We start from the raw sequence: 17,679 nt of genomic DNA on the forward strand, positions 1-17,679 counted from the left end.
GTTAAATGGCAAAAGTGAAATTAGCACGAGACATTAGGAGCATTAATGAGAGAAATCAAAGGAATTAAAGCTACTTATAAGACGGAGAATGTGTGAATAGCACAGGAGGTGGTAGATGAAGCAGGTAGATATATAAGCAAGAAAAACCAGCTTCGCGGAACAGACGCCCAACACTTGGGAGCCTGGGAAAGAAAAAAGCAGGTTGGCACCAAGGGTGCAAACTGCCCTTCTGTCATGGTGTTCGACAGAGGATCCCACCTTGAGCACCATCCTCTTTCACCCCCCCCCCCCCGCACCACGCCCGTGCATCCATCTCGCACCACCAGCACCCTGCCCCAAAAGGAAAGTGGAAGCTTTATTTAGGGTCTGGAGTTATTAAAGTCTATGTTTAGGCCAGCTGGCTATCAAGTGCCCAGTAGAAAGATCAGATGCTGTACGCTGTACCTCAACCTCGCACTGAGAGGATGTACAGAGGTGGTTGGCCATGGATTGGCACTGATGGCGAAATAAGATCAAAAGGTGGATAAAGTGACCCCACAAACTGTCATGATCAGATCCTACGGTGAAACTGATGCCTTGTTGTCCCTCCCAAATATCTATCATTTTTTTGTTCAGATTGAAAACATAATATTTGCCATAAATAATATTGCAGAAAATTAAAAGAACACTCTGCTATAGTTAGCCATTTAAGGAGAGAAGTGCAGTTCAGTTGTTTCCTGCTCTGTGCTCTTCATTGCACCAAGGATGAAACTGGTTCTATAATAATACACTAAGAGAGGTACCAACTTACATACACAGCAAACCTGTTAGCAGCTGCTACTGGTCAGAAATGAAGATTTTTCAACAACAAAAAAAAGATTTTTCATATTGTCTGAACACACTGGGATATTCAAATGCAAGTTGTTAATGCGGTTTGGCTTTTTTGAATACTAAAGTAATCACAGTAAAAATAGTTATTTTAAAAATTAAAAATATCTTTTATTAGATGAGCCCAGTAATGTGATCATTGCAGATATTGCTCTGCACTGCTAAGCTTTTTATTTGGAAATATTTTATACATTTCGAGTGGGATTGACTTTACACTAATGGAGAAGAATGTAAATACTCTGTAGAAAGTGTAACATGTAAAAATTCATCGTTGGACACTTTCACAGTTAAAACTAGTAGCTGAAGGCAAACGTGCAGTTCTCTTCTACTCGTGGGGAAGAGCAAAATCACAGGCCATCATTATAAGATACTCGCCAAGAAATCCAATAGGGAATTCAGAAGAAACTTCTTTTCGCAGAGAGTGGTGAGAATGTGGAACTCGCTACCACAGGGAGTGGTTGAAGCGAATAGTATAGATGCATTTAAGGGGAGGCTAGACAAGCATATGAGGGAGAAGGGAATAGAGGGTTATGCTGATAGAGTTAGATGAGGAAAGACGGGAGTAGAGCATGAACGTGGCATAGAAACATAAAAGATAGGAGCAGGAGTAGGCCATTCGGCCCCTCGAGCTTGCTCCGCCATTTAATGAGATCATGGCTGATCATCCAAATTCAGTACCCTGTCCCTGCTTTCTCCACATATCCCTTGATCACTTTAACCTTAAGAAATGTATCTAACTCCGTCTTGAATATATTTAATGAATTGGCCTCAACTGCCTTCTGTGGTAGAGAATTCCACAGGTTCACCACTCTCTGGGTGAAGAAATTCCTCTTCATCTCTGTCTTAAATGGCTTACCCCTTATCTTTTGACTGTGACCCCTGGTTCTGGACTTCCCCACCAATGGGGAACATCCTTCCTGCATCTAGTCTGTCTAGTCCTGTTAGAATTTTATGTTTCAATGCGATCCCCTCTCATTCTTCTAAACTCCAGCGAATATAAGCCCAATCGACCCAATCTCTCCTCATACGTCATTCCTGCCACCCCAGGTATCAGTCTGGTGAATCTTCGCTGCATTCCCTCCATGGCAAGAAAATCTTTCCTCAGATAAAGTGACCAAAACTGCACACAATACTCAAGGTGTGGTCTCACCAAGGCCCTGTACAACTGCAGCAAGGCATCCTTGCTCCTGTATTCGAAACCTCTCGCTATGAAGGCCAACATACTATTTGCCTTCTTAACCGCCTGCTGCACCTGCATGCTTACCTTCAGCGACTGGTGCACAAGGACACCCAGGTCTCGTTGCACTTCCCCTTCTCCCAATCTATTGCCGTTCAGATAATAATCTGCCTTCCTGTTTTTGCCACCAAAGTGGATACCCTCGCATTTATCCACATTATACTGCATCTGCCATGCTTCTGCCCAATCACCCAACCTGTCCAAATCATACTGGAGTTTCTAGGCATCCTCCTCACAGCACACACGCCCACCCAGCTTTGTGTCGTCTGCAAACTTGGAGATATTACATCTGGTTCCCTCGTCTAGATCATTAATATACATTGTGACTAGCTGGGATTCTACCATCGATCCCTGGGGTACCCCACTAGTCACTGCCTGCCACTCGGAAAAAGACCCGTTTATTCCAACTCTTTGCTTCCTGTCTGCCAACCAGTTCTCTATCCAAGTCAGTACCTTACCCCCAATCCCATGTGCTTTAACTTTGCACGCTAATCTCTTATGCGGGACCTTATCGAAAGTCTTCTGAAAGTCCAAATACACCACATCCACTGGTTCTCCCTGTAGTGTATGTACCTTTAAGAGCCCCTGTGTACTGTAATACCGGTAGTGACCACTCGGGTATATAAGCCTGTATAGCGTCTTGTATCTTTTAGTTCATCTCCAGACTTTGTTCAGTAAACACCTGTTAAACCAACTCCTGCATTAACACACGGATACAACAGTGGCGACGAATTGGAAACGGACTTACCTGCAATTCGGCAGCACCTCAAGGAGATCGATTCCTCAGACGAAGGTCGAAGAAAAAAAAACTGTGGTTTCACCAGCTAGCCGGGCTGGTGGCAGGTACTGCACTAATCCTTCCTGGGCGGCGGGCTGGGGCTCGATCGGGTGGCTCTGCAGCGGGGCCGAGCAGTGAGTCCGAAGGCGGAGGCAAACAGAGACGGAGGGTGGAGCACTCGGGAGACGGCCGGCGCTGCAAAGCAGGTCGGCATTCGGACCAAGCAGAGGGACGGAAAAGTCCCAGAGAGTCCGGCAGGAACGAGTCTCCAACTATTAAAAATATCTGTGTAAATAAAAACCGTGGAGAACAGCGTTGTCAGCAGCGGCAGCGGCGGGAAAGCGCAGGAGGCGCCATTTTTTTTCGGCAGGGAAGAAAGGAAAGCGCGGGAGGCGCCATTTTTGATTTTCGGCATGCCTAAGACTGGCAATATTACTGCTTTCGATAGTGATATAGAGGATTGGACCACATATGTGGAAAGAGTGGAGGTATATTGCACAGCGAATGAAGTAGGGGATGATAAGGCATCGGTACTTCTAAATCTGATGGGCGCAAGGACATACGGGCTGTTACGAAACTTAATCACTCCAGCCAAACCGATGGACAAGAATTTTAAGGAGATTGTTGATACCCTACAGGAGCACTTAAACCCAACACCACTGCTGATAGCGGAACGATTCAAATTCTTCAGGAGGAATCAGCACAAGAATGAAAGTAACGCTGATTACCTCACCGAATTAAGAAAGCTGTCAAAGCACTGCCAATTCGGGGCAGGACTGGCAGATTCTCTATGAGACAAATTCGTCTGCGGTCTCCTAAGTGAAGGAACACAGAAAAGGCTACTTTCTGAGAAAGATTTGACACTGGACAAGGCTTTCAGTGTGGCTGTATCATACGAAGCAGCAGCAAGAGGAGCTGCAGAGATACAGCAAAAGCCACAGGACTTCGGCACCCATGAAATGACACGGGGTTTCAAGAGATGTTATCGCTGCGGCAGATCCACCCATGACCAGAGGGACTGCTGGTTCAAGGACAAAGCGTGCAGGCAATGCGGAAAGATGGGACACACTGCACGTGTATGCCGATCTGGAAACAAAAAATCCACTGACAGAAAAAAAATCAATAAGGAAAAGTACAGAAAGGTACAAATGATGACGGACAGTAGCTCCGAAGACCAGAAGAGCGATAGCGACTCTGGAAACAAGAGACTAAGCTGTCTCAAATTACATAATGTAATTGCCAAAGAAGATTACCAGACCATTTGGGTTACCCTCACGATAGCGGGGTCCCCAATTAAAATGGCGCTAGATACAGGATCAGCTCTGACCGTCATAAGTCGACGGGATTACGAGCGGCTATTTCCGCATATACCTTTAAAAGACACATCCATTATCTTGAAGACATATACGGGGCAGAAAGTATACCCCAGAGGGAAAATAAAGGTGCCTGTTGTATACAACGGCAAGGAAATACAGAAGTTGTATTTATACGTTCTGCAAGATGGTGGTCCACCGTTGTTGGGACGTGAATGGATCAGGAAGATACATTTAGACTGGCACTCCAGGCACTGACGGTGACTAGTAAGAAAAAAAATGATGATGACGTCATACCTGAACGATTAAAAGACATCTTGGCTAACGCCAAAGAAGTTTTTCAACAGGAACTAGGAACCTTGAAAGGCGTCACCGCCTCAATAAAAGTGGAAGATGCGGCAATTCCCAAGTTTTTTAAGGCAAGGCCGGTGCCATACGCAATTCGTCCAGCAGTCGAGGCAGAGCTGGAGAATTTGGAAAAAGCAGGCGTGTTATCCAAGGTAGATTGGAGCGAGTGGGCAACACCCATCGTCCCGGTCATGAAGAAAACGTTGAATAATGATAAATCTGAAGAACAGAGAAAAATTTGCATCTGTGGGGACTTCAAGGTGACTGTAAACCCGGTCCTTCACACGATACAGTATCCTCTTCCAAGGATAGAAGATATTTTCGCCTCACTATCCGGAGGGAAACGTTTCACAAAAATTGACTTGGCACAGGCATATCTACAGATGGAGGTTGAGGTGGCCTCTAAAAAGTATCTCACGATAAACACACACAAAGGCCTGTACCAGTACAATCGACTGGTTTTCGGAGTAGCATTAGCTCCAGCTATCTGGCAAAGAGCTATGGAGCAAGTCCTGCAAGGGATTCCGGGGCCTCAATGCTACCTAGACGACATCCTTGTAACAGGAGAAAATGACAACGAGCACCTTGCCAATTTGGAGCAGGTGCTCACTAGGCTGAGAGAACGGGGCCTACGAGCAAATCGCCCCAAGTGCGAATTTTTCCAGAAACAAATATCATATTGTGGCCATATAATTAACGAAGAAGGGTTGCATAAGTCACCTGAAAAAATTGAAGCGGTCATAAAAGCCCCAGCACCTGAAAATGTCTCACAATTAAGGTCGTTCCTGGGATTGATAAATTACTATCATAAATTTTTACCGAACTTATCAACTGTTCTGCACCCTCTTAACGCACTGCTGCAAACGGGAGTAATTTGGAAATGGAGCGAAGACTGTAAACGTGCCTTCCATAAATGCAAAGGCTTGATCACGTCCAAGGAAGTGTTGGCTCATTACAACCCATCACTGCCAATCAGACTGGCGTGCGATGCATCCCCTTACGGCATAGGAGCGGTATTATCGCATAGATTCCCTGATGGCTCGGAGCGGCCGATAGCTTTTGCGTCACGCTCATTGAACTCAGCTGAGCGTAACTATGCCCAGATCGACAGGGAAGCACTCAGCCTGGTGTGGGGAGTGAAGAAATTCAACCATTACCTACACGGACAAAAATTTACCTTGTTGACTGACCATCAACCCCTCGTCTCCATATTCAACCCTAAAAAGGGCGTTCCCATTATGACAGCGCAAAGGCTACAGAGGTGGTCCCTTTTCCTAGGGGCACACCAATATGACATAGAATACAAAGGATCAAAACAGCATGGGAATGCTGACGGTTTATCGCGCCTACCGTTGCCAACGGTAGAAGAGGCACCTACAGTGGACCCAGTGGAGATGTTCCACTCCACCATAGTAGAATGTCTACCAGTAACAAATTCTACCATTGAAATGGAAACGAGAAATGACCCGACTCTCATGAGTCTACGATTTAACGGTGAAGGGATGGCCAGCACATGGCGAACCACTGTTGCCAGCATTCTCGCAAAGAAGAGAACAGCTGTCAGTGTGCCGAGGAACCTTGATGTGTGGATCCAGAGTGGTGATGCCACCCAAACTCCAGGATAAAGTGCTAAAGGAGCTTCACGAGGGGCATCTGGGTGGAGTGAAAATGAAGAACCTAGCCAGAGCGTTTGTGTGGTGGCCAGGTATCGATGGAGACATCGAAGAAATGACCAAGAGCTGTCTAGGATGCCAGAAGGTCCAAAACGCCCCACCACAAGCCCCTCTACATCCATGGGAGTGGCCCTCATCTCCATGGCAAAGGGTACATATCGACTTTGCTGGTCCATTTATGGACTCCATGTTCTTAATCGCGGTTGATGCACACTCCAAGTGGCCGGAGGTAATAAAGATGTCCTCCACCACCACGGAAAAAACCATCACTGTATTAAGGACCATATTTGCCAGGAATGGGCTGCCTGAATAGATCTGTTCTGATAATGGACCGCAATTTGTGTCCGAAGAATTCAGGAAGTTCTTAAAAAACAATGGGGTTAAGCACTACACGTCCGCCCCATACCATCCCGCCACCAATGGATTAGCTGAAAGGTTTGTCCAGACCTTCAAGAAGGTCATAAAAGCCATGGGTAATGAAGACATAAATCTACAACATAAGGTAGATAACTTCTTGTTTGCATACAGGAATGCAACACATGTGGTTACAAACCAAACTCCCGCCATGATGTTTTTCAATAGAAGACTAAGATGCCGGCTGGATTTGATCAAGCCAAACATCAGAAGGGACGTAGAGAACCGGCAATTTCAAGGCATGAATGAAAGGCCAACTAGAACCTTCCAGATAGGTCAACAAGTTTTGGCCCGGGTCTACCGTACCGAGAAATGGCAGCCTGGAACTATTTGCACACGACTAGGACCGCTGATGTATACCGTGGACATTGGAGAAAGCATAATAAGGCACCATGCTGACCAGATCATAGAGTCATCCGAAAAGGGACAACCTACACCTCAACTCTATACGCCTAATGATGAAGCAGAGATACCCATAGTATCTACCTCCGATCCGGTGATACTGGAACCAGATGAACCCGACACTGGCATTCAAGCCGAATCGACCTTGCCAAAAGAACCTACTACACCACCGAAAACTACTACGCCACCGAGGCGTTATCGGACCGAGTCAGGAAGCCTCCAGAGAGACTGACTTATAATTGATTAACTGCAGCAAATGTGTAGATTATTGTTCTTGTAAACATGTTAATTCATGATTACTTAAAATGTTATGTACTAATTATCTAAAAGGGGAGGAATTGTAGTGTATGTACCTTTTTAAGAGCCCCTGTGTACTGTAATACCGGTAGTGACCACTCGGGTATATAAGCCTGTATAGCGTCTTGTATCTTTTAGTTCACCTCCAGACTTTGTTCAGTAAACACCTGTTAAACCAACTCCTGCATTCCGTGTCTCCATTAACACACGGATACAACACTCCCTTATCTATTCTACTAGTTACATCCTCAAAAAATTCCAGTAGATTAGTCAAGCACGATTTACCTTTTGTAAATCCATGTTGACTTTGTCCGATCCTGTCACTGTTTTCCAAGTGCTCTGCTATTTACATCTTTTATAATGGACTCTAGCATTTTCCCCACTACCGATGTCAGGCTTACCGGTCTATAATTCCCTGTTTTCTCTCTACCACCTTTTTTGAATAGTGGGGTTACATTAGCTACCCTCCAATCCATGGGAACTGTTCCAGAGTCTATCGAATTTTGGAAGATGACCAGCAATGCATCTACTATTTCTAGGGCCACTTCCTTAAGTACCCTAGGATGTAGATTATCAGGCCCTGGGGATTTATCGGCCTTCAATCCCGTCAATTTCCCTAACACCATTTCCCTACAAATACTGATTTCATTCAGTTCCTCCCTCTCATTAGACCCTATGTTCCCCGACATATGTATTTAATTGGTCAGCCATTTCTTTGTTCCCCATTATAAATTCCCCTGATTCTGACACTAAGGGACCTACGCTTGACTTCACCAATCTTTTTCTCTTCACTTCTGGCAAGGACTGGTTGGACTGAATGACCTGTTTCTGTGCTGTATATCCTATGTAATCCTATATAATCTTACCGCCAGCTGTGGTTAACAATATAAACTTACCGACTTTCACTTCTCCAGTGGCCGTCGAGAGTCCCTTCTCCCTGAGTGTTTTTAGCTGCTGCTGATTTGTCAATTGCCTTTTCTGCTTAGTGGCTGATGAAGTTCAGCGCCAGATGGGAGTGTAAGCAAGAGGCAGTGGGACTGAGAGACTTGTATAATGCTGCTCTCCTGCAACTGGCTCGGAAATGTATAAGTGCCTATTATTAAACGCCATTGAGCAGCAAGAAAGAGTGCAGAAGACAGCCTTACTGATCTCTTAATGATCTTTGTATTCACTGTTATCTTGGCTGCTGTTAACCTTTGACCATGTCAGCAATGGTCAGATGAAAGTTTTCCATCATGTAATGGACTTAATTGTTCAGACAAAGCTTACTGACTGTATCCGGTTTCAGTGGCGTCAAGCTTCTATTTACTGGGCCAGAAGGCAGAGACCGAAAAGGTCAAAAGAAAGATGCAACTCCACATCCCACCTACCTTTCACTTTTTAAACTGTGTTTTTAATTAGCATTGAACTCCTACTGGAGAGGAACTCTTGTAATGGAGACTCGGGATATTTTACGCTTAAATCCAAAATTAATGTTCAGACTTGAGAAAATTGCTGGCAATGAAGTATTGTGTGGCCCCATCAAAAAATGTAGAAAGATTTTCTTTTAAGTGCAACATTGCTGAAGAGTTGATTTAGTGTAAATTATTTAGGATCAAACACTCACCATAAAACCCAGTGCAATAGTCACGCTAGTGGAAAAGTCATGTTTGTTGGTGATAGAAAGCATGAAGCTGTGATCCATGCAGCAGATTTTACAGGCATACATGTGTTTATTAATGCTGCTTTTTGCATTCTACAGGATGGTAATCTTTTATTAAAATAATAGAATATTTTTGTACAAACAATGGAGTTCCATATTGAGAAAAATGTGAGAATTTGACCTAAATGACTGACTCCATTATCAGGCCATTACATGGCAGTAGGATTGTTTCAAATGGCCTTAGTGCTCTTGAGTTATGAGGAAAACATCAGCCAGGATTTCTACTCCTGAATGCTAATCAATGATCCCTGCTGGAAAGTTCACATGTGAATGTCTGGTATGAACAGCATTGGACTCTGAAATACTGTGTTCCGGTCTGGGCACCGCATCTCAGGAAGGATATATGGGGTACAACGCAGATTCCCCAGAAATGATAGCGGGGCTTAAAGGGTTAAATTAGGCTTGTAGTCCCTTGTGTATAGAGGATTAAAGGGTACTCAAATTGAGGTGTTTAAGATAATTAAAGGATTTGATAAGGTAGCGAGCAACTATTTCCACTGGTGGAGAGTCCAGAACTAGGGGGCATAACCTTAAAATTAGAGCTAGGCAGTTCAAGGGAGGTGTCAGGAAAGGGTAGTGGAAATCTGGAACTCTTCCCCAAAAAGCTGTTGAGGCTGGGGATCAATTGAAAATGTCAAAACTGAGATTGATAGGTTTTTGTTACAGAACCAAGGTGGGTAAATGGAGTTAAGATACAGATCAGCCAAGATCTAGTTGAATGGCCGAACAGGCTGGAGGAGCTGAACGGTGTCCTCCTGTTCCTATGTTCCTATGACTCGGCTGTGTTGCCCCCTAAAGCAGATAGCCTGCTGCCATTCGCTGTTAGGCTCACACCTGAAGACTGGCCATTTGGGCAGAGTATCAGAGAGCAATTAGTGACATTGAAATATACCCCAGATCAGTTGGTTACTTCAGGGGAGGAGGGACGATGATTGAGAGAAAGAAAACTTCGATATAATTATTAAACATTTTTCTACAGTTTCATCAGTTTTCTTGTAAGACTTTCTTATAGTTATTTTATTTGTATTTTAGATTGAAGGATGAGAATTAAATTTTGTGTTTCCTGTCATTAAATAAGTTATTAAATGCACGCCAGTGTTCCTTAATATGGGCTACACCAAATGATTGGTGTCCAAAATCAACTTAAAATGTATAACTATTTTACACAGCATCAATAAGTTTTATTAAAAACTATTGTTGGGTTGCTGGCTGAGCTCTGAGGATTCATATGGAGCAGACTCAACATGTTTGCTTTGGGTAATGAGTACTTTTGTTTTTGTGAAGAGCGGCACCTGTTAATGGCTGTTGTCACCAGGCCCTTTCTCAGCACAGAGAAATACCGTTTTTAAAGCTGTATGTACAGCTGTCCGTTTCAGACTAATCAATGACGGGATTTCCGGATCCCCTGGACTCGCTACCCCTTTGGGAATACAGAGATTTACTCAACAACCTTCTTGTATTATTTCTGTTGGAAAGGAAGGAAAGAAAGCAAGGAAGAATGAAATCCTTAGCTGCCTGGCTTGGAACATAACACCCGACATAGTTTCAGAATCCTTTCTCTTTCCTTTTCATAATAAGTCTTTGGCCCTTTAAAAATCCATCAAGCACATTCAAACTAAAGGCAAGCTATTAATCTTTCCCTGAGGTTTTTAATGGTGACTCTGCATGAAATGCATATCTTTCACCATAGCTCTCGTAAGTACATGTAATCAGTGTTGCTGTTGGGTATAATGGATTTTGCAGGCCATTGTCAATCTGGTGTCTACTCAGTAAGCTATCTTGATGTGTTGGTGGTCATTCCCAATGATGATGCTGTCATCACCAGCTGCTTCTGTTGATGGATGATTTTTTTCCCTGCATTTATCCTAGTAGCTTCAATTGGGGTATCCTGCTTCTCTTATCTGCTGCCCAGTCTCTTATGTACAGGATGTTTGATGACTGCTCTTAACCAGAAACAGGACAATGGGCTTGAACAACTGTGAGATCACAATTGGGTTTGAAACAAAATAGCCCAGTGATGACTTCTTTATACTGTAGTATGATGGAGCAGTCTCATGTTTCAGCGAGTAATAGTCTAATAGCAAATGCTGCATCAGATAAAACATTTCAGCTGAATCACCAGAGTTGAGCAGCAAAATGTTTAGCGTCACCTGTGGGCTTACAGCCATTCAGTAAAGTTAAGATTATAAACGTGTTTGTTTAGCTTTGTCTTTCCAGAACATGCTTTAGTTATAAATAAAAAGGAGCGAGACTCGCTGTCCTTTTCTAAAGTGAAACCATTACAAAGATTAATTTTCTCTTAATTAGTTTTATATATTTTTACAGTTGCCTTATTTGAACAACAACTTGCATTTATACAGTGCCTTTAGCGTAACGATTTACAAAGGTGTATTCAAAAACAATGGACACCAAAACCAAAGGAGGAGCTATTAGGAGGGGTGGACTAAAACGTCGTCAAAGAAGTGGGTTGTAAGGAGTGTGTTGAAGGAGGAGAGGGAGGTGGAGGAGTTTAGGGAGTGAATTCCAGAAAATGGGGTCACAAGCTCTTTGCCACCGACAACATCCTTCTCCCTAGCCACTGTCTCAGGCTAAAGCAGATTGTTTTCACCTTAAGATTCTATCTGACCCCAAGCTGAGCCTCCAGGCTCATACCTGTCCATCACAAAGACCACCTCGTTCCACGTTCATAATATCACTCATCTCTGCCCTTATTTCAACCCATCTATTGCAGAAACCTTTTGTCACCTCCAGACTAGACTAGACTATTCCAATGCTCTTGGCTGACCTCCCATCCACCACCCTCCATAATCTGCAACTCGCCCAAAGCTCTGCTGCCCGGATCCTGTCATTGTCAATGCGTGGCTGGAAGGGTGGGTAGAATGGAAGATTTCAGATTCCTGGGACACTAAAACCTTCACCTAATGGCAGCCATGTCCTTGCGGAAAGGATAAGTAGGGCAGTGGGGAATGATTTAAATTAAGGGGTGGTGGGAGGGAGAAATCTACACAGTAAGTCAAACAGTGTGAGAGAAAGACCAGCAGGACATATGGGCAAGATGGAGACAGTTACCCAAATTAAGTGTTCTGTACACGAATGCACGTAGCATAAGAAATGAAACAAGTGCAAACAGCACAAATTCAGCTTAAAAGGCATGATGTAGTAGCCATTACAGGCTATAAGCTGGGCATGATTGGGAGCTAAATATTCCAGGCTATAGGATTCTTAGAGAAGACTAGGAAAGGACAGGGAGCAGCAATATTGATCAAATACACAATTACAGCACTAGAAAGAAGGGATTTCAGTAAAGGTGATCAGATAGTGGAAACGCTGAGTACAGTTAAGCAGAGGATGCAAGAATCTGGTAGGAGCTTTTCTATAGACCTCCTGATAGTAGCAATGTAGTGGAGAGATATATAAATATGGAGATCAGGGAGGCATGTTGCCACAGTGGCCTCCCCACTCAGGCCACCGGTTAAAATTGCAGTCGGGACCCAAGGACATCGTCTGACCTTGATGCACATATTTAAAGAAGGACCCCGCCAGCTTCAGACAGGCGACCTTGCTGCCTGCTCAGAAGCGCGAGTTGAAATTCTGGACAGCGGGCTTGGAGCAGGACATCGGTGGGTAACTGCCGACCCTCCCAGTTTTCGGATGGTGGGTTGGGTTAAAATCGCCCTGAATGTTTCCAACCTATAAAACTGCCATTCAGATTACTCTAGTATTAGGTGAAGGGATTGAGTGAATTGCATGTCCTGGTCACTGATCACCTCAATCTCATTCAACGTGAGAATATAGCAGTGCTCTGAAATTCATGAGTAAAGTGGAGTGTGGATTCTAACACGCCAAAAGTTCACAGTGCCACTTTTGTATCTCACTTCTTGAAAGACTAATTTATTTGCTGCTTGCATTGTGTGGAAGATATGTCTCTCTCTCTCTCTCTCTCTCTGCATTTTCTCCCTCTGTCCCATACTCATGTGGTCCTTCTTTCTCCTTCCGCTATCTTCCTTCCTGTGATTGAAAGGAACTGGAAGTGTTTGTTTAGGTGCCCAAGCAAGGGAAGGCCTGTGATTTTACCTGGTAATTTCTTGGAGGAACTGGTGTTCTTTGTTATTTTTTCTGCTAATTTGCTGGCTTTACTCATTTTGTGGAAAATAAGATACTGCACCTGGGACTGAATAATCTTTCTTTATGCTTGATCAGACAACAGCTGTATCTATTTGAGGGTTCCAGATCCGCCTGGTCATTAAACGATTGAAGCATATTTTTAGTTTATGAAAAACAGATGTTTGATATCACATTTTTTGTATCTAAAATTACTTTCTACAAAGTATAATCTCAGTGTTTCAAAAATACTTATTCTAAACTTGTGACATTTTGGGAATGGCACAAAAATGCAGTCCCAGTTCTGAAAGTTTTAACAATTAATGTGCAGAAGGGCATTCCATTCACGTACAGCACTTTGATGCCGTTTGTGGTTATAATTAAGGATCAGTGTGTTTCATGCTAGAATGGTAGAGAGAGAGAGAGAGAGCTGACTGAAGGTCAGGGTTCCCCATCCCAGCATAAAACCTGCTGGATCTTTGATTTTAACCATTAGCAGAACAGGTTGTGATGTAATTACCGAGCTCTGGAAATTGAGCTAGTTCCCGGAATGTAGACTTCATTTCACTTTCACTGCTCATTAATAGCCACCAATGGGATCGCCAGGATTCTTTAATCTATTTACTGATCCTTAAGTAGTTCAACAAAGATGTGGAAAGAAGCTCGGGTTGCCACTCACCTGGTTGTGGATCAGACATCTGGTTTATGACTGGGCTGCTCAGAAGTCTCTCGAATGTAAACTGGGCAGAAAAAGCAATTTCTTCAAATAAAAAGCACTTTTTTGAACTTGTGTTTCTGGTAATATTAATGAATTAGTTATCGTGGTTTAGATTTTCAATGAACTGGCAAAGCAAACGTCTGAATTCAAACCATCATCCACCTTATGCACCAGCCCCAGCCCCAGTTTTGGACTTGGCAAACGCAGGAACCTGAAAAGAAGCAGATTTTAAAAAGTAATTTCTGCCAGTGAATATTGCGACATTTTGAACTCTCTTAAGTATCCTTTGGGGGTGTATCATGAAGTCTACAGAAAACTGTGCTGTGACTATTGAATGGGGATCATAAGGTTCAAGGTATAGTCAGTGCATTTATTTCAAATGAGGGGGTGTTTGAATTTAAGCTGACACTTACCATGGGCAGGAAGCAAAATTCGACACAGATTGCACCATAGAAGCTGCATGTTACCCGAACGCATCCAGAAGCGATCTGTTCAGTGGATAGGTTTGTCCATAAACCTGTAGATTGTATAAGCAAACTTTGGCAGGGGAGCGTATTTAACTGGTCGTTTGCACCTGCAGAACCAAATGGTGAAAGAGCTGGAGGCTCGTGTACAGCAGTTGACCGTAGAGGCCGAGAATAGCACTTTGGTGCGACAGAAACTGACCCAAGAAAAGGGAGAACTGGAGCAGCGCTACCAGATGATATGCTTGGAGCTGCAGGAGGTAAAGTTAAGGTACGTAGTGCTCAGAAAATAGTATGAAATGGCTTCCCCCCCCCCCCTCTCCCTGCAACAGGAGTGTTCTGTTCTTCACTTAAGGAACAACTTTGGGGTCGAATAGAGGGATCCCTACTTTTTATTTGTTGCCCAACTGACCTGGGAGTGTATTCTGCTGACACTGGGTGACAAAAGTGTAAGAAAGCTTTGTATTCCCTGCTAGTGATATCTTTCGCCTTGACGACCACAGAAAATGTAAAATTTAAGGAAAAGTACAATAACAATGAAAGGAAAGGATACAAAAGGTAATAATAAGGATCGCCTAATTGTGACAGACTATTCTCAAAAGGTTTGCTTTTTGTATATTCCATGGCAAGTGGTGCACTCGGAGACAACTGTAATGAGAACACGTGTCACAGAAGTGAACTTAGTTATTACTGTACTGTGTCTGAGAGGGGACCTCACAAAAGTACTTAAGATCGAAAACATTATAGAAGAGATAAATTCAGAATGCTCCATCAATTTAAACTGTGCCAGTAAAACAGGGAGGGCATTGGATAAAGCTAGTCAAAGATTTAAGATTAGTATCAGGAGGTTCTTCAAAGAGAACATGTTGAGTGGACTTCTGGGTAGAGTATTGGAGGCAAACACAGTGGAGGCATTTAATATATAGCTGGAAACCAATGGTTGTTCTTTTGAATTAATGAGCTAGGATGGCCCGAATAACGATAGACACCACAGAATCCCCCTGAGTGCTTCTGCAAGCCATGGTTAACTTTGCATTTAATCTTCTGCGTCCAAAAGATTGGTGACAACACCTGGAATAGACTTCACAGACAGGAGAAGGAGCACGTGAATTTTTGCAGCTGGATTTCTGTAAGGCCTTTTAATAGAAACAGTATATTTAGTGATTCCTTATGATGTATGTCTTTTGCATGCTTGATCTGTTTAAAAAAAGAAATAAAGGCACAGGCAGCTCCATTAAAGTGAATAGGAACTGAAAGTCCCAAACTGGACTCATTGGGGCTGATAATGCAATGGTGAGCTCCCAATCCACTGAGTGCTCGCTCCCAATCCGCTGAGTGCTCGCTCCCAATCCGCTGAGTGCTCGCTCCCCCTATTAACAGTCGCAGAGGAGTGAGGCCTACTCTGTGCCTGTTGCACTGCAACCAGCCAGTAACTAGACTGCTGGGAGTCTGTGTGCAAGGTTCATTAAGGCTATGAAAACCATTTGAGTTAGGGGAGTCTCCCCATAATAAGGCTGAGCAGTGCTTTGGAAGAGGTACTAAAGAGGAGGCTCTGCCAGCACTCTGTGGGAAGCCAGAAACCTGTCACAACATTATTTACACACTTTTGATCAGTGTAAAATTTTTCCCTGCTTTCATTCTAAACGTGCAGCATGTTGCACAACTCCGATTTTAAAGGAAAATTGTTACAGTCCCAGGTTGAATTTGCGTTTGTGCTTAGTTAGCTGATCTCAGCTGTTGGAGGGTGTTGCTCAAATAGAAGGCCTTAATGAAGCATTTCACTGAGAGGAAATGGACTGCACGTTGAGTACATGGTAGGGGCAGCACATGGGGACAGCATTAATATCCAATTCCTAAAAGTTGTCGTATATAGGGGGAGGGCGGTGGAGACAAAGGTAATTTTCTCAAAGATCAGTGCTGAATTGCCTTGGCGATGCTCTACTGAGGCTGAGGAATAGGATGCTGCTTGAGTACAGTTGCGATTATTCCCCACAATAATGGGATTCCAGTGAGACTGAAAATCACCAAGTAATCTGCTATCTGGTGATCGGGGCTGGGGGTTGGTGATCGGGGCTGGGGGTTGGTGATCGGGGCTGGGGGTTGGTGATCGGGGCTGGGGGTTGGTGATCGGGGCTGGGGGTTGGTGATTGGGGCTGGGGGGGGTTGGGGGTTGGTGATCGGGGCTGGGGGGTGCTGGGGGTTGGTGATCGGGGCTGGGGGTTGGTGATCGGGGCTGGGGGTTGGTGGGGGGGGCTGGGGGTTGGTGATCGGGGCTGGGGGTTGGTGATCGGGGCTGGGGGTTGGTGATTGGGGCTGGGGGGGGTTGGGGGTTGGTGATCGGGGCTGGGGGGGGCTGGGGGTTGGTGATCGGGGCTGGGGGTTGGTGATCGGGGCTGGGGGTTGGTGATCGGGGCTGGGGGGGGCTGGGGGTTGGTGATTGGGGCTGGGGGGGGTTGGGGGTTGGTGATCGGGGCTGGGGGTTGGTGATCGGGGCTGGGGGTTGGTGATCGGGGCTCGGGGCTGGGGGGGGCTGGGGGTTGGTGATCGGGGCTGGGGGTTGGTGATTGGGGCTGGGGGGGGTTGGGGGTTGGTGATCGGGGCTGGGGGGTGCTGGGGGTTGGTGATCGGGGCTGGGGGTTGGTGATCGGGGCTGGGGGGGCTGGGGGTTGGTGATCGGGGCTGGGGGTTGGTGATCGGGGCTGGGGGTTGGTGATCGGGGCTGGGGGTTGGTGATCGGGGCTGGGGGTTGGTGATCGGGGCTGAGGGGGTGGGAGTTGGTGGTCGGGGCTGGGGGGGGTGGAGGTTGGTGATCGGGGCTGGGGGGTGCTGGGGGTTGGTGATCGGGGCTGGGGGTTGGTGATTGGGGCTGGGGGGGGTTGGGGGTTGGTGATCGGGGCTGGGGGGTGCTGGGGGTTGGTGATCGGGGCTGGGGGTTGGTGATCGGGGCTGGGGGGGGCTGGGGGTTGGTGATCGGGGCTGGGGGTTGGTGATCGGGGCTGGGGGTTGGTGATCGGGGCTGGGGGTTGGTGATCGGGGCTGAGGGGGTGGGAGTTGGTGGTCGGGGCTGGGGGGGGTGGAGGTTGGTGATCGGGGCTGGGGGGGTGGGGGTTTGGTGATCGGGGCTGGGGGGGTGGGAGTTGGTGGTCGGGGCTGGGGGGGGTGGAGGTTGGTGATCGGGGCTGGGGGGGTGGGGGTTTGGTGATCGGGGCTGGGGGGGTGGGAGTTGGTGGTCGGGGCTGGGGGGGTGGGGGTTGGTGATTGGGGGTGGGAGAGGCTGGTGATCGGGGGGTGCGGAAGCCAAAGTCTTCCTTGAGGGGCCAGGAGGAGCACTCCTGATCATCCTGGCCCACAAGGAATGCTGGAAA

At 45.7% G+C, this 17,679-nt stretch overlaps 1 protein-coding gene across 1 annotated transcript in view; it reads left to right on the top strand.

Annotated features, from left to right (window-relative positions):
- Positions 1-17,679, top strand: part of cep112 (centrosomal protein 112) — a 420,760-nt gene that overhangs the window by 128,126 nt on the left and 274,955 nt on the right. The window contains exon 11 of the mRNA XM_085964113.1: positions 14,431-14,585. Coding sequence (XP_085820239.1) covers positions 14,431-14,585 — 155 coding nt within the window. The remainder of the gene's footprint in view (positions 1-14,430; positions 14,586-17,679) is intronic.

Source organism: Somniosus microcephalus, chromosome 21, assembly GCF_052327205.1.
Source record: "Somniosus microcephalus isolate GS21.2 chromosome 21, FLI_Smic_1.0, whole genome shotgun sequence".
Classification (NCBI taxonomy): domain Eukaryota; kingdom Metazoa; phylum Chordata; class Chondrichthyes; order Squaliformes; family Somniosidae; genus Somniosus; species Somniosus microcephalus.